Here is a 24,711-nt window from a genome sequence, read left to right on the forward strand (position 1 = left end):
CAGTAATCAGATAATGGGGAAACTCCAGGTCTACATGAGTCAGACAGTAATCAGATAATGGGGAAACTCCAGGTCTACATGAGTCAGACAGTAATCAGATAATGGGGAAACTCCAGGCCTACAGGAGTCAGACAGTAATCAGATAACGGGGAAACTCCAGGTGTACAGGAGTCAGACAGTAATCAGATAATGGGGAAACTCCAGGTCTACAGGAGTCAGACAGTAATCAGATAATGGGGAAACTCCAGGTCTACAGGAGTCAGACAGTAATCAGATAATGGGGAAACTCCAGGTCTACATGAGTCAGACAGTAATCAGATAATGGGGAAACTCCAGGTCTACAGGAGTCAGACAGTAATCAGATAATGGGGAAACTCCAGGTCTACAGGAGTCAGACAGTAATCAGATAACGGGGAAACTCCAGGTCTACAGGAGTCAGACAGTAATCAGATAATGGGGAAACTCCAGGTCTACATGAGTCAGACAGTAATCAGATAACGGGGAAACTCCAGGTCTACATGTGTCAGACAGTAATCAGATAATGGGGAGACTCCAGGTCTACAGGAGTCAGACAGTAATCAGATAATGGGGCAACTCCAGGTCTACAGCAGTCAGACAGTAATCAGATAATGGGGAAACTCCGGGTCAACCAGCCAATAAACTCTCAGAAGAAGACGCAACGTAAACGGAACGGAAAACTTCAGAGACGCAGCTTTTGTAAAACATTGCATCACTTTACCTGAAAATATGAACAAACACCAACCAAAAGATGAAGAATATTTCAATATTTTATTTCAGATTTGGTCTCACGCCAACGTACCTTTGCTGAGAAATCCGAAAGTTCCCAGCACTGAGAAATCTGATTCCTGAGCTAAAATCCAGCCTCTTTATCAGATTTCTAGATCAGAGTGTGATGTTTACATGACCATTTGAATAATCAGATCACTGCAGAAATCCGGTTATGATCGGTTATTGAGTGCATGTAAACACACTCACTGATTTTGATAATGAAATGCAATCACTGGCCCTGGTCCTCTTCAGAACTGCCCTAAGGACCACCAAAGGGTGCTTCCCGGCCCAGGTGTGGTCCATGGCCCGGTGGGTGAGACACCCTATATTAAAGGGTGTTGTCTGGAGAGGATATGGGTGGCACCAAAACATTTGCATATGCCTGTAAATAAGGCTGTTATTATTTATTGTTGTTGTTGTTGTTGTTGTTGTTGTTGTTGAGGTTTTTATTGTGTCTGTGTTTATGCAGTGATCCTGGACCGGAGCAGCTCTGCCCATGAGCAGTGAGGCGAGCCTGCTGTTGGCCGGAATAGTTATCGGCCTTGTGCTCATCATCTCCTGCATCACCATCATCATCGGCAAGCTGAGGAAGGGCAACCACAAGAGGAACCCAAACCTGCGCTCCAGCAGTCTCGGTATGTACCGCACCACCAATAAACCCCCCCTTAACGTTCTCCTCCTGCGCAGCGATGCAAGCTAAACGTCACTCTGCTTTAACTGAGCACTTTCCCTTTAAGGGCTCGTGCTTATTTTTTAATGCAGGCTTGTTATTCGGCTTAAATCCGAAAGGGCTCATGTCAGGAAAAACCTCCTAAAAAAGATTTCCACACTTTCCTCAAACGGATTAACTGAGTAGATGATGTAGTTCGTCAGTATTGTTAAAATATCTTTTAAATAATAATCACTTTTGTGCACTGTTTTTATGACATCACAAAAATCCAACACCTTAGTTAAGGGAGTTAAGCCCCGCCCATTCACAGTAAAGCTATAGAAGTTATGTGTTTCAGCCCAGATTACTTTTTGAATGAGGTGCTATTCAGGCAAGCCAATCAGAACAGAGCTCATTTAAATACAGGTCTTAAAGGGCCCTAGTCCTACATTTTCCTTGCCATCTATTTCCTTCCCATTAGATCCAGTTTTGACGTTTATGTGGTTTTTATGTAAGAAGAACAGTTATGCTGGTTTTGTTACTGTCCTTTCAAAACATGATATATGTAAATTAGCTTTGCTCTGATTGGCAGCACTGCACTGTGCCTCATTTGAGAAAGCAGTCTAGGCTGAAATACTCATAACCTCAACGTGAATGGGTGAAGCTAATCTGGTGATGGAACATGTGACATCACAAAAACTGTGAATTCAAAATAGGCTGATTTCAAAGTTACTTCTGTGGTTCCATCTGTTGATCTCTGGCTGTCCCAAGTTACAACAGTGCTTCCATTAGAGCAGCTGGCCTACAACTTAAATCAGAAAATGTATAAGTTGTGGTATTTATTAAAGTCTTACCTTGAGGCACGGTCCCTCCTTTACCCTGTCATGTCCACTGTTAACCATGAGTACAGTATGTATGTCCTAAGGTGACCGTGTCTGCAAACCGGACTGTGTGAGCAAATAAATGTTAATTATATAAAAAACGAAGGGATGGAGAATGTTGGAAGATGATCGTGTAAAATTGAATGTTTTTGGTACATAAAACCACACAGATGTTATCAGTGGACCCTGGCGGGGGGGTTTGAAGCTCAGCGTGAAGAGCCAGAACAGCTGTAACGGTGTCTGAGCGGTTCTCTGTGTGCGGAGGGAATCTGTTCCAATGCGACTGTAAGATCCGGTTGTTTTTCATGCCTGTTAGTTGGAGACCGGTACTTCGTGGGCTCGAATGGGGAACTGAGGCCCATCCGTCCTGATGATTCTCGCACCGCGTCTGACTGGGACTCCTACATGGAGACGGTTTCCCAGAACAGCGACACGTGTCCGGACTCTCCGCCTCGGTGAGTGACTCTGGCCTCTTTTCCACCTCAGTGCCGAATGGTTCTGAGAACGGAGGGTAACCGTTCATTTCCACACAGACACAGCTCGAACACGGAACGCTTAAATTTATGGATGGATGGATGGATGGATGGATGGATTTGTAGGTGGTTGGATGCATTGACTTATGATGGGGAAGATGGATGGATGGATGGATGGATGGATGGATGATGATGCTGTGATAGGTAAATGGATGTTTTGGTGAATTAATAGATTTATGGATAAATGAATGAAAGGATGGATGTATGAATGGATGGATGATATAAGAATAAAAGGATGGATAAAGATGAAAGGATAAATGGATGGATAAAGTGGAGGTGAAAGTGAGAGAGGGACAGCGAGAAAGAGAGAGAGACGGAGACAGTCAGACAGAAACAGTGAGAGAGAGAGAGAGAGAGAGAGAGAGAGAGAGAGAGAGACGGCGAAAGTGAGAGAGAGAGAGAGAGATGGACACAGTGAGACAGAAACAGTGAGAGAAAGAGAGAGAGCGAGAGAGAGATGGAGACAATGAGAGAGAGAGAGAGAGAGACAGCAAGAGAGTGACAGCAAGAGTGAGAGAGTGCGAGAGAGACGGTGAGAGAGAGACAGTGAGAGAGAGAGAGACAGTGAAAGTGAGAGAGGGACAGCGAGAGAGAGAGACAGCGAACGTGATTTCCTCTGTTAATAAACATTCAATAAAGATCTCTAAATTTCTGGATGCATCTGAAGACGAGTCCCAGAGAAACACTGCAGTTTAAGGCGCTACAGACCCAAGAGCTGAACCCTGAGAAGAGCTCCCTCAGTCAGCTGGTCCTGAGGCTTATTAACCCACTAACAGCTCCTCACACTCAGCAGCCCTGCTCCAGCCCTGCTTTACAGCCCAGACTAAACACCAATCACACCATCAGAAACAGTCAGAGTGACTATCTGGAACATTGGAGGAGAGAAATCAGCACTCAGAGTAAATTAAACTGCTACCAGGCCCTGAAAACCCAGGATGAACTGGAAGGGAATCTCCTGACTGTCAGAGACACGGAGCAGAGACCAAGGACAGACTCAGTGACCACAGCCTGGCCGGGGCAGGGATAAACAGTCCTGGCGGCCCAGAGAGTAGAGGCGGTGTGGTCACTGTCTGACCGGTGAGGTTGAGGCACTTTCTTCTCCGCTGTGATGAAAACAAACAAACGAGGGAAATTTACACAAACAAACTCAACAAAGTCATTCCAGATTTAGAGAAATGTACAGAACTGGAGGCATTAGGAATATTCCTCGGAGAGGGGCACTCGGCCCCCTCGCTGCCAGATACGGAACAACATGTCACCGCCTGAGAGACAGTGGGTAAACCCCCCCATAGCCCCACCCTCCATACCCTCACTTCACTTACCCTTACCCTCCATACCCTCACCTCACTTACCCTTACCCTCCATACCCCCACTTCACTTACCCTCACCCTCCATACCCCCACTTCACTTACCGTCACCCTCCATACCCTCACTCCACGTACCCTCACCCTCCATCCCCCCACTTCACTTACCTTCACCCTCCATACCCTCACTCCACTTACCCTCACCCTCCATCCCCCCACTTCACTTACCCTCACACTCCATACCCTCACTTCACTTACCTTCACCCTCCATACCCTCACTCCACTTGCCCTTACCCTCCATACCCCCACTTCACTTACCCTCACCCTCCATACCCCCACTTCACTTACCCTCACCCTCCATACCCTCACTTCACTTACCCTTACCCTCCATACCCTCACTTCACTTACCCTCACCCTCCATACCCTCACTCCACTTACCCTCACCCTCCATCCCCCACTTCACTTACCCTCACACTCCATACCCTCACTTCACTTACCCTCACCCTCCATACCCCCACTCCACCTACCCTCACCCCCCATACCCTCACTTCACTTACCCTCACCCTCCATACCCTCACTCCACTTACCCTTACCCTCCATACCCTCACTCGACTTACCCTTACCCTCCATACCCCCACTTCACTTACCCTCACCCTCCATACCCTCACTCCACTTACCCTTACCCTCCATATCCTCACTCCACTTACCCTTACCCTCCATACCCCCACTTCACTTACCCTCACCCCCCATACCCTCACTCCACTTACCCTCACCCTCCATACCCTCACTTCACTTACCCTCACCATCCATACCCTCACTCCACTTACCCTCACCCTCCATACCCTCACTTCACTTACCCTTACCCTCCATACCCTCACTTCACTTACCCTCACCCTCCATACCCTCACTCCACTTACCCTCACCCTCCATACCCCCACTCCACTTATCCTCACCTTCCATACCCTCACTCCACTTACCCTCACCCTCCATACCCTCACTTCACTTACCCTCACCATCCATACCCTCACTCCACTTACCCTCACCCTCCATACCCTCACTTCACTTACCCTCACCATCCATACCCTCACTCCACTTACCCTCACCCTCCATACCCTCACTTCACTTACCCTCACCCTCCATACCCTCACTCCACTTACCCTCACCCTCCATACCCCCACTCCACTTATCCTCACCTTCCATACCCTCACTCCACTTACCCTCACGCTCCATACCCTCACTTCACTTACCCTCACCATCCATACCCTCACTCCACTTACCCTCACCCTCCATACCCTCACTTCACTTACCCTCACCATCCATACCCTCACTCCACTTACCCTTACCCTCCATACCCTCACTTCACTTACCCTCACCCTCCATACCCTCACTTCACTTACCCTCACCATCCATACCCTCACTCCACTTAACCTCACCCTCCATACCCTCACTTCACTTACCCTCACCATCCATACCCTCACTCCACTTACCCCTCACCCTCCATACCCTCACTCCACTTACCCTCACCCTCCATACCCTCACTCCACTTACCCTTACCCTCCATACCCCCACTTCACTTACCCTCACCCCCCATACCCTCACTCCACTTACCCTCACCCTCCATACCCTCACTTCACTTACCCTCACCATCCATACCCTCACTTCACTTACCCTCACCCTCCATACCCTCACTCCACTTACCCTCACCCTCCATACCCCCACTCCACTTATCCTCACCTTCCATACCCTCACTCCACTTACCCTCACCCTCCATACCCTCACTTCACTTACCCTCACCATCCATACCCTCACTCCACTTACCCTCACCCTCCATACCCTCACTTCACTTACCCTTACCCTCCATACCCTCACTCCACTTACCCTCACCCTCCATACCCCCACTCCACTTATCCTCACCCCCATACCCTCACTCCACTTACCCTCACCCTCCATACCCTCACTCCACTTACCCTCACCCTCCATACCCCCACTCCACTTACCCTCACCCTCCATACCCCCACTCCACTTACCCTCTCCCTCCATACCCTCACTCCACTTACCCTCACCCTCCATACCCTCACTCCACTTACCCTCACCCTCCATACCATCACTCCACTTACCCTCACCCTCCATACCCCCACTCCACTTATCCTCACCCTCCATACCCCCACTCCACTTACCCTTACCCTCCATACCCCCACTTCACTTACCCTCACCCTCCATACCCTCACTCCACTTACCCTCACCCTCCATACCCTCACTCCACTTACCCTCACCCTCCATACCCCCACTCCACTTACCCTCACCCTCCATACCCTCACTCCACTTACCCTCACCCTCCATACCGTCACTCCACTTACCCTCACCCTCCATACCCCCCTCCACTTACCCTCACCCTCCATACCCTCACTCCACTCACCCTCAGCCTCCATACCCCCACTCCACTTACCTTCAGCCTCCATACCCTCACTCCACTTACCCTTACCCTCCATACCCCCACTTCACTTACCCTCACTCCACTTACCCTCACCCTCCATACCCTCACTTCACTTACCCTTACCCTCCATACCCTCGCTCCACTTACCCTCACCCTCCATACCCTCACTCCACTTACCCTCACCCTCCATACCCCCACTCCACTTATCCTCACCCCCATACCCTCACTCCACTTACCCTCACCCTCCATACCCCCACTCCACTTACCCTCACCCTCCATACCCCCACTCCACTTATCCTCACCCTCCATACCCTCACTCCACTTACCCTCACCCTCCATACCCTCACTCCACTTACCCTCACCCTCCATACCATCACTCCACTTACCCTCACCCTCCATACCCCCACTCCACTTATCCTCACCCTCCATACCCCCACTCCACTTACCCTTACCCTCTATACCCCCACTTCACTTACCCTCACCCTCCATACCCTCACTCCACTTACCTTCACCCTCCATACCCTCACTCCACTTATCCTCACCCTCCATACCCCCACTCCACTTACCCTCACCCTCCATACCCTCACTCCACTTACCTTCACCCTCCATACCCTCACTCCACTTGTCCTCACCCTCCATACCCCCACTCCACTTACCCTCACCCTCCATACCCCCACTCCACTTATCCTCACCCTCCATACCCTCACTCCACTTACCCTCACCCTCCATACCCTCACTTCACTTACCCTCACCATCCATACCCTCACTCCACTTACCCTCACCCTCCATACTCTCACTTCACTTACCCTTACCCTCCATACCCTCACTTCACTTACCCTCACCATCCATACCCTCACTTCACTTACCCTCACCCTCCATACCCTCACTCCACTTACCCTCACCCTCCATACCCCCACTCCACTTACCCTCACCCTCCATACCCTCACTCCACTTACCCTCACCCTCCATACCGTCACTCCACTTACCCTCACCCTCCATATCCCCCTCCACTTACCCTCACCCTCCATACCCTCACTCCACTCACCCTCAGCCTCCATACCCCCACTCCACTTACCTTCACCCTCCATACCCCCACTTCACTTACCCTCACTCCACTTACCCTCACCCTCCATACCCTCACTTCACTTACCCTTACCCTCCATACCCTCGCTCCACTTACCCTCACCCTCCATACCCCCGCTCCACTTATCCTCACCCTCCATACCCTCGCTCCACTTACCCTCACCCTCCATACCCTCACTTCACTTAACCTCACCCTCCATACCCTCACTTCACTTACCCTCACCCCCCATATCCTCACTCCACTTAACCTCACCCTCCATACCCTCACTCCACTTACCCTCACCCCCCATATCCTCACTCCACTTAACCTCACCCTCCATACCCCCACTTCACTTACCCTCACCCTCCATGCCCCCACTCCACTTACCCTCACCCTCCATGCCCCCACTTCACTTACCTTCACACCCCATACCCTCACTCCACTTAACCTCACCCTCCATACCCTCACTCCACTTACCCTCACCCTCCATACCCCCACTCCACTTACCCTTACCCTCCATACCCTCACTCCACTTACCCTCACCCCCCATACCCTCACTCCACTTAACCTCACCCTCCATACCCCCACTTCACTTACCCTTACTCTCCATACCCTCACTCCACTTACCCTCACCCTCCATACCCCCACTCCACTTACCCTCACCCTCCATACCCTCACTCCACTTACCCTCACCCTCCATACCCTCACTCCACTTACCCTCACCCTCCATACCCTCACTCCACTTACCCTCACCCCCCATACCCTCACTCCACTTAACCTCACCCTCCATCCCCTCACACCACTTACCCTTACCCTCCATACCCTCACTCCACTTACCCTTACCCTCCATAACCTCACTCCACTCACCCTCACCCTCCATACCCCCACTCCACTTAACCTCACCCTCCATACCCTCACTCCACTTAACCTCACCCTCCATACCCTCACTCCACTTACCCTCACCCTCCATACCCCCACTCCACTTACCCTTACCCTCCATACCCTCACTCCACTTACCCTCACCCCCCATACCCTCACTCCACTTACCCTCACCCTCCATACCCCCACTTCACTTACCCTTACTCTCCATACCCTCACTCCACTTACCCTCACCCTCCATACCCTCACTCCACTTACCCTCACCCTCCATACCCTCACTCCACTTACCCTCACCCTCCATACCCTCACTTCACTTACCCTCACCATCCATACCCTCACTCCACTTAACCTCACCCTCCATACCCTCACTTCACTTACCCTCACCATCCATACCCTCACTCCACTTACCCTCACCCTCCATACCCTCACTTCACTTACCCTTACCCTCCATACCCTCACTTCACTTACCCTCACCATCCATACCCTCACTTCACTTACCCTCACCCTCCATACCCTCACTCCACTTACCCTCACCCTCCATACCCCCACTCCACTTACCCTCACCCTCCATACCCCCACTCCACTTACCCTCACCCTCCATACCCTCACTCCACTTACCCTCACCCTCCATATCCTCACTCCACTTACCCTCACCCTCCATACCATCACTCCACTTACCCTCACCCTCCATACCCCCACTCCACTTATCCTCACCCTCCATACCCCCACTCCACTTACCCTTACCCTCCATACCCCCACTTCACTTACCCTCACCCTCCATACCCTCACTCCACTTACCCTCACCCTCCATACCCTCACTCCACTTACCCTCACCCTCCATACCCCCACTCCACTTACCCTCACCCTCCATACCCTCACTCCACTTACCCTCACCCTCCATACCGTCACTCCACTTACCCTCACCCTCCATACCCCCCTCCACTTACCCTCACCCTCCATACCCTCACTCCACTCACCCTCAGCCTCCATACCCCCACTCCACTTACCTTCAGCCTCCATACCCTCACTCCACTTACCCTTACCCTCCATACCCCCACTTCACTTACCCTCACTCCACTTACCCTCACCCTCCATACCCTCACTTCACTTACCCTTACCCTCCATACCCTCGCTCCACTTACCCTCACCCTCCATACCCCCGCTCCACTTATCCTCACCCTCCATACCCTCGCTCCACTTACCCTCACCCTCCATACCCTCACTTCACTTAACCTCACCCTCCATACCCTCACTCCACTTACCCTCACCCCCCATATCCTCACTCCACTTAACCTCACCCTCCATACCCTCACTCCACTTACCCTCACCCCCCATATCCTCACTCCACTTAACCTCACCCTCCATACCCCCACTTCACTTACCCTCACCCTCCATGCCCCCACTTCACTTACCCTCACCCTCCATGCCCCCACTTCACTTACCTTCACACCCCATACCCTCACTCCACTTAACCTCACCCTCCATACCCTCACTCCACTTACCCTCACCCTCCATACCCCCACTCCACTTACCCTTACCCTCCATACCCTCACTCCACTTACCCTCACCCCCCATACCCTCACTCCACTTAACCTCACCCTCCATACCCCCACTTCACTTACCCTTACTCTCCATACCCTCACTCCACTTACCCTCACCCTCCATACCCCCACTCCACTTACCCTCACCCTCCCTACCCTCACTCCACTTACCCTCACCCTCCATACCATCACTCCACTTACCCTCACCCTCCATACCCTCACTCCACTTACCCTCACCCTCCATACCCTCACTCCACTTACCCTCACCCCCATACCCTCACTCCACTTAACCTCACCCTCCATCCCCTCACTCCACTTACCCTTACCCTCCATACCCTCACTCCACTTACCCTCACCCTCCATACCCCCACTTCACTTACCCTCACCCTCCATGCCCCCACTTCACTTACCCTCACCCTCCATGCCCCCACTTCACTTACCTTCACCCCCCATACCCTCACTCCACTTAACCTCACCCTCCATACCCTCACTCCACTTAACCTCACCCTCCATACCCTCACTCCACTTACCCTCACCCTCCATACCCCCACTCCACTTACCCTTACCCTCCATACCCTCACTCCACTTACCCTCACCCCCCATACCCTCACTCCACTTACCCTCACCCTCCATACCCCCACTTCACTTACCCTTACTCTCCATACCCTCACTCCACTTACCCTCACCCTCCATACCCTCACTCCACTTACCCTCACCCTCCATACCCTCACTCCACTTACCCTCACCCTCCATACCATCACTCCACTTACCCTCACCCTCCATACCCTCACTCCACTTACCCTTACCCTCCATACCCTCACTCCACTTACCCTTACCCTCCATAACCTCACTCCACTCACCCTCATCCTCCATACCCCCACTCCACTTACCCTCACCCTCCATAACCTCACTCCACTTACCCTCACCCTCCATACCCCCACTCCACTTATCCTCACCCCCCATACCCTCACTCCACTTACCCTCACCCTCCATACCCCCACTCCACTTATCCTCACCCCCATACCCTCACTCCACTTACCCTCACCCTCCATACCCCCACTCCACTCACCCTCACCCTCCATACCCCCACTCCACTTATCCTCACCCTCCATACCCTCACTCCACTTACCCTCACCCTCCATACCCTCACTCCACTTACCCTCACCCTCCATACCATCACTCCACTTACCCTCACCCTCCATACCCCCACTCCACTTATCCTCACCCTCCATACCCCCACTCCACTTACCCTTACCCTCTATACCCCCACTTCACTTACCCTCACCCTCCATACCCCCACTCCACTTACCCTTACCCTCCATACCCTCACTCCACTTACCCTCACCCCCCATACCCTCACTCCACTTACCCTCACCCTCCATACCCCCACTTCACTTACCCTTACTCTCCATACCCTCACTCCACTTACCCTCACCCTCCATACCCTCACTCCACTTACCCTCACCCCCCATACCCTCACTCCACTTACCCTCACCCTCCATACCCCCACTTCACTTACCCTTACTCTCCATACCCTCACTCCACTTACCCTCACCCTCCATACCCTCACTCCACTTACCCTCACCCTCCATACCCTCACTCCACTTACCCTCACCCTCCATACCATCACTCCACTTACCCTCACCCTCCATACCCTCACTCCACTTACCCTTACCCTCCATACCCTCACTCCACTTACCCTTACCCTCCATAACCTCACTCCACTCACCCTCATCCTCCATACCCCCACTCCACTTACCCTCACCCTCCATAACCTCACTCCACTTACCCTCACCCTCCATACCCCCACTCCACTTATCCTCACCCCCCATACCCTCACTCCACTTACCCTCACCCTCCATACCCCCACTCCACTTATCCTCACCCCCATACCCTCACTCCACTTACCCTCACCCTCCATACCCCCACTCCACTCACCCTCACCCTCCATACCCCCACTCCACTTATCCTCACCCTCCATACCCTCACTCCACTTACCCTCACCCTCCATACCCTCACTCCACTTACCCTCACCCTCCATACCATCACTCCACTTACCCTCACCCTCCATACCCCCACTCCACTTATCCTCACCCTCCATACCCCCACTCCACTTACCCTTACCCTCTATACCCCCACTTCACTTACCCTCACCCTCCATACCCTCACTCCACTTACCTTCACCCTCCATACCCTCACTCCACTTATCCTCACCCTCCATACCCCCACTCCACTTACCCTCACCCTCCATACCCTCACTCCACTTACCTTCACCCTCCATACCCTCACTCCACTTATCCTCACCCTCCATACCCCCACTCCACTTACCCTCACCCTCCATACCCCCACTCCACTTACCCTCACCCTCCATACCCTCACTCCACTTACCCTCACCCTCCATACCCTCACTCCACTTACCCTCACCCTCCATACCCCCACTCCACTTATCCTCACCCTCCATACCCCCACTCCACTTATCCTCACCCTCCATACCCCCACTCCACTTACCCTCACCCTCCATACCCCCACTCCACTTATCCTCACCCTCCATACCCTCACTCCACTTACCCTCACCCTCCATACCCTCACTCCACTTACCCTTACCCTCCATAACCTCACTCCACTCACCCTCAGCCTCCATACCCCCACTCCACTTACCCTCACCCTCCATACCCCCACTCCACTTATCTTCACCCCCATACCCTCACTCCACTTACCCTCACCCTCCATACCCTCACTCCACTTACCCTCACCCTCCATACCCCCACTCCACTTACCCTCACCCTCCATACCCCCACTCCACTTACCCTCTCCCTCCATACCCTCACTCCACTTACCCTCACCCTCCATACCCTCACTCCACTTACCCTCACCCTCCATACCATCACTCCACTTACCCTCACCCTCCATACCCCCACTCCACTTATCCTCACCCTCCATACCCCCACTCCACTTACCCTTACCCTCCATACCCCCACTTCACTTACCCTCACCCTCCATACCCTCACTCCACTTACCCTCACCCTCCATACCCTCACTCCACTTACCTTCACCCTCCATACCCTCACTCCACTTATCCTCACCCTCCATACCCCCACTCCACTTACCCTCACCCTCCATACCCCCACTCCACTTATCCTCACCCTCCATACCCTCACTCCACTTACCCTCACCCTCCATACCCTCACTCCACTTACCCTCACCCTCCATACCCCTACTCCACTTATCCTCACCCTCCATACCCCCACTCCACTTATCCTCACCCTCCATACCCCCACTCCACTTACCCTCACCCTCCATACCCCCACTCCACTTATCCTTACCCTCCATACCCTCACTCCACTTACCCTCACCCTCCATACCCCCACTCCACTTACCCTCACCCTCCATACCCCTACTCCACTTATCCTCACCCTCCATACCCCCACTCCACTTATCCTCACCCTCCATACCCTCACTCCACTTACCCTCACCCTCCATACCCTCACTCCACTTACCCTCACCCTCCATACCCTCACTCCACTTACCCTCACCTTCCATACCCTCACTCCACTTACCCTCACCCTCCATACCCCCACTCCACTTATCCTCACCCTCCATACCCTCACTCCACTTACCCCAAAACTGTCATTAGTTTACTAATTTCTATTTGTATGGTTAGAATTATAAACAGTGATAATAATAATAAGAAGAATACTCTAATGTTGTGATTATAATAATGTGATTATTATTGATGTTTTTTTTGTTTTCATCACTGTTTTTGTTGCTCACTTCTACTGTTGTGATGCTTTAGCAATACTGTACCTCACAGTCATGCTAGTAAAGCTGTTGTGACCTGAACTGAGAGAGATCAGTGAAAGAGAGAGAGAGACAGTGAGAGTGAGAGAGAGAGAGTGACAGCAAGAGTGAGAGAGAGAGCGAGAGAGAGAGTGAGAGAGACAGCAAGAAACAGCCAGAGAGAGCGAGAGAAAGCACTCACCCTTGAGGGACACTGGGACTTGACTAAACTATTTTTAGGCTGTGTTGTCCAGAGCTCTGGTATTATTAGAACACCAGAATAACAGGGAGAGATTGACAGCCAGAGAGAGAGAGAGAGACAGAGAGAGACAGAGAGAGACAGAGAGAGACAGAGAGAAAGGGAGAGGGAGAGAAAGGAGATAAGTGGAGAGAGAGAGAGGAGATAAGGGGAGAGAGAGAGAGAGACAGAGAGAGAGAGAGAAAGGGAGAGAGAGGAGATAAGGGGAGAGAGAGAGAGAGAGAGAGAAAGGGAGAGAGAGGAGATAAGGGGAGAGAGAGAGAGACAGAGAGAGAGGGAGAGAGAGAGAGGAGATCAGGGGAGAGAGAGAGAGAGAGAGAGAGAGAGAGAGAGAGAAAGGGAGAGAGAGGAGATAAGGGGAGAGAGAGAGAGAGAGAGAGAGAGAGAGAGAGGGAGAGAGAGAGAGGAGATCAGGGGAGAGAGAGAGAAAGAGGCTGACAGTGATTTTCAAAATTAATGAATCAAAGTTAAACATTTCCAGTATCAGTGATCCACTTAAAGACCCCCAAGGTAAAATATTCCTCCAGTAAAGTAGAAGTTCCTCCCTTTAGACCTCCACTTGAGTAAAAGTACTAAAGTATTTCCCTTCAAATGTACTTAAGTATAAAGTAAAAGTACTAAAAGAGGAATTCTGGCTCTGATGTCCTGTTATCATTTTTATAACCAGACTGGCTTCATGAGCTCATTTCAGGTGAAAGTCCTCCAGCGTCTCTCTTGGTAAACCAGTCTTTTAATAGAACGTCATTAATTAGTGACGCTGACGTCTATTAAAATGATCAGAAGCACAAAACACTGAAGGTAAACAGTTTCCATCAGGGAGAACCGAGTGGCTCTGAAATCACTTTTTACACACAAGCAAAGTTTCAGTTTCAGATTTATTTACAACTTAGTTCCAAGTTTAAGTTGAATAAAAACTGGCTTTAAACTCAGGATCACAGATGAGCTCCTTTACTATGTTGATCTGTAGGCGTCTGTTCATAAACATAAACCAGCCCAAACTCATTTACTATAAAATGAAATGGTGTTTGTAGAAATTCAGAAAAAAGCCGCGTCAGTCTCGACTGCATATGTGGACATATTTCTATATTGAGCTCTATTTACACAAAGTTAGGTTAGTTCATCATTTATGTTGAACAGACTCTCCCAAAGTTTTATGCTGCTGCGCTGACGTTGAACCGCGTGCTGCACTGGGTCGGTATGACCAACACAGTAACACTGACGTGGTGATGGTGTGTGAGTGGATCAGACACAGCAGTGCTGCTGGAGTTTTAAACACCTCAGTGTCGCTGCTGGACTGAGAATAGTCCACCAACCAAAAATATCCAGCCAGCAGCGTCCTGTGGGCAGTGTCCTGCGGGCAGCGTCCTGTGGCCACTGATGAAGGACTAGGATGAAGGATGACCAACACAAACTGTGCAGCAGATGAGCTGTCGTCTCTGACTTTACATCTACAAGGTGGACCGACAAGGTAGGAGTGTCTAATAAGGTGGACAGTGAGTGGACACAGCACAACACACACTAACACACCACCACGCCAGTGTTACTGCAGTGCTGAGAATGACCCACCACCCAAACAGTACCTGCTCTGTGAGGGTCCATGGGGGTCCTGACCACTGAAGAACAGGGTAACAGGGTATCAGAGAAACAGATGGACTACAGTCTGTAACTGTAGAACTACAGAGTGCAGCTATACGGTCAGTGGAGCTGATAAAGTGGACAGTGAGCGTAGAAACGAGGAGGTGGACACTAAATGTAAACATCCTCAGGCGCGCCGTCCTTTAAACCTACCTATCTGCCGCTGATCTGATGTGTTTGGTGATATGACTGGTGTAGAATTGTGTAGAACTGTGTAGAACTGAGGGGTAACCACTGTCCCGTGGCCTTCTGCTGGAGTAGGAGAGTCAGAGCACATTGCGTTGCAGTGCATGCTGGGGACTGTAGTGATGCACATGGTGAAAAAGGCTAATATTAAAGGAAAATTGGAAATTTTTTTGCGGGATCTGACTGTGCGGCAGGCCTGATCTCGTGTTTGACACGTGCGCTGTAGACACACGTCACTGAATTTTATTATCGGTTTTATTTTATTATTATACGTTATTAGTCTTATTATATATTTGACCAGGAAAAACTACAAAATCTATTACTTTGCTAAACAATATTCGTTCTACAGGCACTGCGACCCCACCTGGACTAAGCGGTTAATGACGACGACGATGATGATGATGATGATGGATCTGTAGCCCCCCCACAGTGTTCTTCATTACTGCATCCTATTTCTGCAGGGTGGGCGCTTCACTCTGAGGTTCAGCTTCTTCTGAAGATCCTGCAAGGCTGATAAATTTGTGCGCCCTGTGTTTGATCTAAATGGCAGCTTGTTTAATTGGCCCCTTCAATCATTTATCCACATCCTCCTCGGAAATGCATCCGGCCTGCGTCTCTGCTGGGAAAGCCCACAGATCGTTTCCTCCAATTAAAGTGCTCCAAAAAAGCCACAGCACTCTTCACATCAATGCTGAGCTATTTAGCAAGCAGGCTGAGTTACTGCAACATCTCCATTATGACTGTAACCAGCTGGACGCACATCGATTGCATTAAAACAACATTCATATCTCAATTTAAGCCTCCACAATTAATCATTCATGAGAATAATGCACTACTTACTGTTGCTGGTACTGCATCGTCTTAAAGCAACAGCTCTGAGAAAAAGCTTCTGTACCAGTGAAAAGGTTTTGCTAGAAGAGTACCTCATAACCAAGAGCAGTGCTGGACAGTACCTGAGTAACTGAGTAAATGTAATTAGTTTCTGTACTTTAGTATTTTTGGTGTATCTGTACTGAAGTTTCTCCGTTCTGGGCGACTTTTTCCTTTCACTCCACTACATTTCAGAGTCTAATATCCGACTTTTTCCTCCTACATTTTGAGAAATCTGTGGTTCCTTTTGGTTTCTGTGTGTATAAAAACGTCACATGTCAAAACGAAAGAAGCGCAAAGCCAGAGCACCAATCAGGGCCCAGCGGTCACTTTGTTTAGAGCTGGTTTTGACCTGTTGGTCATACCGACCCAGTGCAGCACGCGGTTCAACGTCAGCGCAGCAGCGTAAAACTTTGGGAGAGTCTGTTCAACATAAATGATGAACTAACCTAACTTTGTGTAAATAGAGCTCAATATAGAAATATGTCCACATATGCAGTCGAGACTGACGCGGCTTTTTTCTGAATTTATGGATGGACCGAAATAAGCGGCCCAAAATGACCTGGAAAGACGTCTGGTTCCATTGACTTACATTGAAAGTGAAGTATGTTTTTTCCTTCTCCTGTAAAGTCGCCGTTTTGGAGATGCGAGGTTTTGTTCCGACAGCGATGTTAAACTGGTTTCATGCCTCTGTAATAGTACAGCACATTAAAGGTGTAGAGGTAAAGGTGCATACCGTTCGAACCGCAGGTGTTTGTGGGTAATCCTCAGGGGAAGCTGTGAATGAAGCACACTGAAGCGATTAAAGAGGTGTGTAAATGAATTTGGTGTGTGTTTCTATCAGATGAGGTGATGAGATCAGAGATAAAACCTGAAACACTCCAGCACTAGTAATGAACTGGGGGGCCCTTAAAGAAGGATCCCCAATGATGAGCTCACTGACTGGAGAACACAGGGGCGCTGAGAAGTCAGAGACCCTCCTCCTCCTTTTCAGGAGATTATAGAGTGATTAGATATAAGATAATCCATAAAAATATAGTCAAAACTGGAGTTCAAAAACTGATTAAAAGCTACAGAATATATATACATCCAAACTAGGTGAAGTGCTCTGCTCCACTTTAGCCCATGGGTGGGTTCACAGTAACAGACGGAGGGTCAGTTTAACGCCTGCTAGAAAAGTCTGATCAATCAGTGCAAACAGAGTTCAGTCAGTTGAATTCTGTTTTCCAGCTGTGCCGTATTATATATGATCATCTAGAAGACAGACAGACAGATCAGCTGATAGACATCAGATTATATAAGACTGACTGACTCTGTGAGTCAGTGTCAGATTTATTTTAGTCCCGTGAATAAAAACATCAGTAAAATATGAACATTGTTCCTGAAGAACTGCAGCTTTACCAGCTGATAATGTCAGTTTCATTAATAAACTTAATAAACCAGAAAACTCGGACTCTCGGTCTGATTCTCACTCGGACTCTCGGTCTGACTCTCACTCGGACTGTCGGTCTGACTCTCACTCGGACTCTCAGTCTGACTCTCACTCGGACTCTCACTTGGACTCTCGGTCTGACTCTCACTCGACTCTCGGTCTGACTCTCACTCGGACTGTCGGTCTGACTCTCACACGGACTGTCGGTCTGACTCTCACACGGACTCTCGGTCTGATTCTCACTCGGACTCTCGGTCTGACTCTCACACGGACTCTCGGTCTGATTCTCACTCGGACTCTCGGTCTGACTCTCACTCGGACTGTCGGTCTGACTCTCACTCGGACTGTCGGTCTGACTCTCACTCGGACTCTCGGTCTGATTCTCACTCGGACTCTCGGTCTGACTCTCACTCGGACTGTCGGTCTGACTCTCACTCGGACTGTCGGTCTGACTCTCACTCGTACTCTCACTTGGACTCTCGGTCTGACTCTCACTCGGACTGTCGGTCTGACTCTCACACGGACTGTCGGTCTGACTCTCACTCGGACTGTCGGTCTGACTCTCACACGGACTGTCGGTCTGACTCTCACTCGGACTGTCGGTCTGACTCTCACTCGGACTCTCGGTCTGACTCTCACTCGACTCTCGGTCTGACTCTCACTCGACTCTCGGTCTGACTCTCACTCGGACTCTCGGTCTGACTCTCACTCGACTCTCGGTCTGACTCTCACTCGGACTCTCGGTCTGACTCTCACTCGGACTCTCGGTCTGACTCTCACTCGGACTCTCAGTCTGACTCTCACTCGGACTCTCACTTGGACTCTCGGTCTGACTCTCACTCGACTCTCGGTCTGACTCTCACTCGGACTGTCGGTCTGACTCTCACTCGGACTGTCGGTCTGACTCTCACACGGACTGTCGGTCTGACTCTCACTCGGACTGTCGGTCTGACTCTCACTCGGACTCTCGGTCTGACTCTCACTCGACTCTCGGTCTGACTCTCACTCGGACTCTCGGTCTGATTCTCACTCGGACTCTCGGTCTGATTCTCACTCGGACTCTCAGTCTGATTCTCACTCGGACTCTCGGTCTGACTCTCACTCGACTCTCGGTCTGACTCTCACTCGACTCTCGGTCTGACTCTCACTCGACTCTCGGTCTGATTCTCACTCGGACTGTCGGTCTGACTCTCACTCGGACTCTCGGTCTGACTCTCACTCGACTCTCGGTCTGACTCTCACTCGGACTCTCGGTCTGACTCTCACTCGGACTCTCGGTCTGATTCTCACTCGGACTCTCGGTCTGATTCTCACTCGACTCTCGGTCTGACTCTCACTCGACTCTCGGTCTGACTCTCACTCGGACTCTCGGTCTGATTCTCACTCGGACTCTCGGTCTGATTCTCACTCGGACTCTCGGTCTGACTCTCACTCGACTCTCGGTCTGACTCTCACTCGACTCTCGGTCTGACTCTCACACGGACTGTCTGTCTGACTCTCACTCGGACTGTCGGTCTGAATCTCACTCGGACTCTCGGTCTGATTCTCACTCGGACTCTCGGTCTGATTCTCACTCGGACTCTCGGTCTGATTCTCACTCGGACTCTCGGTCTGACTCTCACTCGACTCTCGGTCTGACTCTCACTCGACTCTCGGTCTGACTCTCACTCGACTCTCGGTCTGACTCTCACTCGGACTCTCACTTGGACTCTCGGTCTGACTCTCACTCGACTCTCGGTCTGACTCTCACTCGGACTCTCGGTCTGACTCTCACTCGGACTCTCGGTCTGACTCTCACTCGGACTCTCACTCGGACTCTCGGTCTGACTCTCACTCGGACTCTCGGTCTGACTCTCACTCGGACTCTCGGTCTGGCTCTCACTCGGACTCTCGGTCGGACTCACGGTCAGACTCTCACTCGGACTCTCGGTCTGACTCTCACTCAGACTCTCGGTCTGACTCTCACTCGGACTGTCGGTCTGACTCTCACTCGGACTGTCGGTCTGACTCTCACTCGGACTGTCGGTCTGACTCTCACTCGGACTCTCAGTCTGACTCTCACTCGGACTCTCACTCGGACTCTCACTCAGACTCTCGGTCTGACTCTCACTCGGACTCTCACTCGGACTCTCGTTCTGACTCTCACTCAGACTTGGTCTGACTCTCACTCTGACTCTCGGTCTGACTCTCACTCAGACTCTCGGTCTGACTCTCACTCGGACTCTCACTCGGACTCTCACTCAGACTCTCGGTCTGACTCACTCGGACTCTCACTCGGACTCTCGTTCTGACTCTCACTCAGACTTGGTCTGACTCTCACTCTGACTCTCGGTCTGACTCTCACTCAGACTCTCGGTCTGACTCTCACTCGGACTCTCACTCAGACTCTCGGTCTGACTCTCACTCGGACTCTCGGTCTGACTCTCACTCGACTCTCGGTCTGACTCTCACTCGACTCTCGGTCTGATTCTCACTCGGACTGTCGGTCTGACTCTCACTCGGACTCTCGGTCTGACTCTCACTCGACTCTCGGTCTGACTCTCACTCGGACTCTCGGTCTGACTCTCACTCGGACTCTCGGTCTGATTCTCACTCGGACTCTCGGTCTGATTCTCACTCGACTCTCGGTCTGACTCTCACTCGACTCTCGGTCTGACTCTCACTCGGACTCTCGGTCTGATTCTCACTCGGACTCTCGGTCTGATTCTCACTCGGACTCTCGGTCTGACTCTCACTCGACTCTCGGTCTGACTCTCACTCGACTCTCGGTCTGACTCTCACACGGACTGTCTGTCTGACTCTCACTCGGACTGTCGGTCTGAATCTCACTCGGACTCTCGGTCTGATTCTCACTCGGACTCTCGGTCTGATTCTCACTCGGACTCTCGGTCTGATTCTCACTCGGACTCTCGGTCTGACTCTCACACGGACTGTCGGTCTGACTCTCACTCGGACTCTCAGTCTGACTCTCACTCGGACTCTCACTTGGACTCTCGGTCTGACTCTCACTCGACTCTCGGTCTGACTCTCACTCGGACTCTCGGTCTGACTCTCACTCGGACTCTCGGTCTGACTCTCACTCGGACTCTCACTCGGACTCTCGGTCTGACTCTCACTCGGACTCTCGGTCTGACTCTCACTCGGACTTTCGGTCTGGCTCTCACTCGGACTCTCGGTCGGACTCTCGGTCGGACTCTCACTCGGACTCTCGGTCTGACTCTCACTCTGACTCTCACTCTGACTCTCTGTCTGACTCTCACTCGGACTCTCACTAGGACTCTCGGTCTGACTCTCACTCAGACTCTCGGTCTGACTCTCACTCGGACTGTCGGTCTGACTCTCACTCGGACTGTCGGTCTGACTCTCACTCGGACTCTCAGTCTGACTCTCACTCGGACTCTCACTCGGACTCTCACTCAGACTCTCGGTCTGACTCTCACTCGGACTCTCACTCGGACTCTCGTTCTGACTCTCACTCAGACTTGGTCTGACTCTCACTCTGACTCTCGGTCTGACTCTCACTCAGACTCTCGGTCTGACTCTCACTCGGACTCTCACTCGGACTCTCACTCAGACTCTCGGTCTGACTCACTCGGACTCTCACTCGGACTCTCGTTCTGACTCTCACTCAGACTTGGTCTGACTCTCACTCTGACTCTCGGTCTGACTCTCACTCAGACTCTCGGTCTGACTCTCACTCGGACTCTCACTCAGACTCTCGGTCTGACTCTCACTCGGACTCTCGGTCTGACTCTCACTCAGACTCTCTGTCTGACTCTCACTCAGACTCTTGGTCTGACTCTCACTCGGACTCTCGGTCTGACTCTCACTCAGACTCTCGGTCTGACTCTCACTCGGACTCTCGGTCTGACTCTCAGTCTGACTCTCACACTGACTCTCGGTCTGACTCTCTCTCGGACTCTCAATCTGACTCTCACTCAGACTCTCGATCTGACTCTCACTCGGACTCTCGGTCTGACTCTCACTCGGACTCTCGGTCTGACTCTCGGTCTGACTCACTCTCACTAGGACTCTCGGTCTGACTCTCACTAGGACTCTCGGTCTGGCTCTCACTCGGATTCTCACTCGGACTCTCGGTGTGACTCTCACTCGGACTCTCACTAGGACTCTCGGTCTGACTCTCACTCAGACTCTCGGTCTGACTCACTCGGACTGTCGGTCTGACTCTCACTCGGACTCTCACTAGGACTCTCGGTCTGACTCTCACTCAGACTGTCGGTCTGACTCTCACTCGGACTGTCGGTCTGACTCTCACTCGGACTCTCACTCGGACTGTCGGTCTGACTCTCACTCGGACTCTCACTAGGACTTTCGCTCTGACTCTCGGTCTGACTCACTCTCACTAGGACTCTCGGTCTGACTCTCACTCGGATTCTCACTCGGACTCTCGGTGGGACTCTCACTTGGACTCTCATTAGGACTCTCGGTCTGACTCTCACTCAGACTCTCGGTCTGACTCTCACTCGGACTGTCGGCCTGACTCTCACTCGGACTCTCAGTCTGCCTCTCGGTCTGACTCTCACTCCGACTCTCAGTCTGACTCTCAATCAGACTCTCACTCGCACTCTCAGTCTGACTCTCACTCAGACTCTCGGTCTGACTCACTCTCACTAGGACTCTCGGTCTGACTCTCACTCAGACTCTCTGTCTGACTCTCACTGTCTCGGACTCTCACTCAGACTCTCGGTCTGACATTTGATCTGCCTTAAACCAGAATACTGACAGACACTAATAAAGCAGAAAGTCTCTGATTTCAACTGTTTCTGTTTTTCAGTTTAAAATCTGTGTAAACTGGAACTAAAAGACTGAATGTGCTTTATTAGTCTGTGTGTACTGAAGGAGTCTGAGCTGTAACGCTGTGTGAGAACTGACCCCGCGGTGCGGAGGCCGGACTGAAGGAGTCTGAGCTGTAACGCTGTGTGAGAACTGACCCCGCGGTGCGGAGGCCGGACTGAAGGAGTCTGAGCTGTAACGCTGTGTGAGAACTGACCCCGCGGTGCGGAGGCCGGACTGAAGGAGTCTGAGCTGTAACGCTGTGTGAGAACTGACCCCGCGGTGCGGAGGCCGGACTGAAGGAGTCTGAGCTGTAACGCTGTGTGAGAACTGACCCCGCGGTGCGGAGGCCGGACTGAAGGAGTCTGAGCTGTAACGCTGTGTGAGAACTGACCCCGCGGTGCGGAGGCCGGACTGAAGGAGTCTGAGCTGTAACGCTGTGTAAGAACTGACCCCGCGGTGCGGAGGCCGGACTGAAGGAGTCTGAGCTGTAACGCTGTGTGAGAACTGACCCCGCGGTGCGGAGGCCGGACTGAAGGAGTCTGAGCTGTAACGCTGTGTGAGAACTGACCCCGCGGTGCGGAGGCCGGACTGAAGGAGTCTGAGCTGTAACGCTGTGTGAGAACTGACCCCGCGGTGCGGAGGCCGGACTGAAGGAGTCTGAGCTGTAACGCTGTGTGAGAACTGACCCCGCGGTGCGGAGGCCGGACTGAAGGAGTCTGAGCTGTAACGCTGTGTGAGAACTGACCCCGCGGTGCGGAGGCCGGACTGAAGCCCAGCTGCTTCTAAATGGTGCTACGCTGTAGGAACCAGGATGGAGATTAAAGTGAGATCAGGCTGGATTCTGTCTGAGTCTTTGGCTCAGGTCTCTTTAGAACACTGACCACTATCTCTGAATTTTGGTGGGAGGCCGTGTTTAGGAACTGTTGTGATATGGCCAGAAGGTCACGCTGCTTGACCTTCTATAACAACATATAAGGTCTGTGTTAAATTTTGCCTCATGTTGGGCTGTTCGCAGCACTCCCCTATGTGTGCGTGTCCAAGCTAAATAAAATATTCAAAAACATCTCAACTAATCGACTACATTTGATTTCAGAGGGAGAAATTAAGCCTTTTTTGATTTTTCCACGAAATTGCCGCTTTAAATATCCCTCTGTCTTAATGACACTTACAATCTCTCGAGACTCTGGAGTGATTCTTCCTACTTATAAGTGTTCAGCTCCGTGTTATTGATGAAAACAGTCATTGCGTATTAATGAGGCTCAGTCGGGGCTCCACAGAAACAGCCGCCACTCAGACTGATTACAGCCAACAAAGGTTTCAGATTAGAGAGTGAAATGAGCCCAGTGAGAGCGAGTCTCTATAAACGGCATTAACAGCAGCCCACTGTATTTGCCACAACAGTGTGCTACACATAGCGCCCTCAGGTGGTACGAAGATGACCCTGAATGTCTGTTCTGTGCACTGAAAAATCCAGAATGAATAATAAAGATGAAAAGAAAATAAAATAGAATAATTCAAATCTGTACGAAATCTTGAGACCAGTTTGCTAATTTAATCAAATCAATTCACATGTGCAGCCCACCTGAAAAAACTGGACTAAACTGGTCAAGGCTGGCCACCCCAGCATGGTCAAACAGTTTGACCAGCATACCAGCATCTAACCTCAACATATGCTGGCTTTG

At 51.3% G+C, this 24,711-nt stretch overlaps 1 protein-coding gene across 3 annotated transcripts in view; it reads left to right on the plus strand.

Moving 5' to 3' along the window:
* The window catches only part of bean1 (brain expressed, associated with NEDD4, 1), an 83,749-nt gene that overhangs the window by 52,513 nt on the left and 6,525 nt on the right, over positions 1–24,711 (plus strand). For all 3 annotated transcript variants that reach the window (XM_037534318.1, XM_037534317.1, XM_037534319.1), the window contains 2 exons: positions 1,259–1,424; positions 2,636–2,774. In XM_037534318.1, coding sequence (XP_037390215.1) covers positions 1,286–1,424; positions 2,636–2,774 — 278 coding nt within the window. In that variant the 5' untranslated portion in view covers positions 1,259–1,285. The remainder of the gene's footprint in view (positions 1–1,258; positions 1,425–2,635; positions 2,775–24,711) is intronic.

Source organism: Pygocentrus nattereri, chromosome 25 (genome assembly GCF_015220715.1).
Source record: "Pygocentrus nattereri isolate fPygNat1 chromosome 25, fPygNat1.pri, whole genome shotgun sequence".
In the NCBI taxonomy this organism is placed as follows: Eukaryota; Metazoa; Chordata; class Actinopteri; order Characiformes; family Serrasalmidae; genus Pygocentrus; species Pygocentrus nattereri.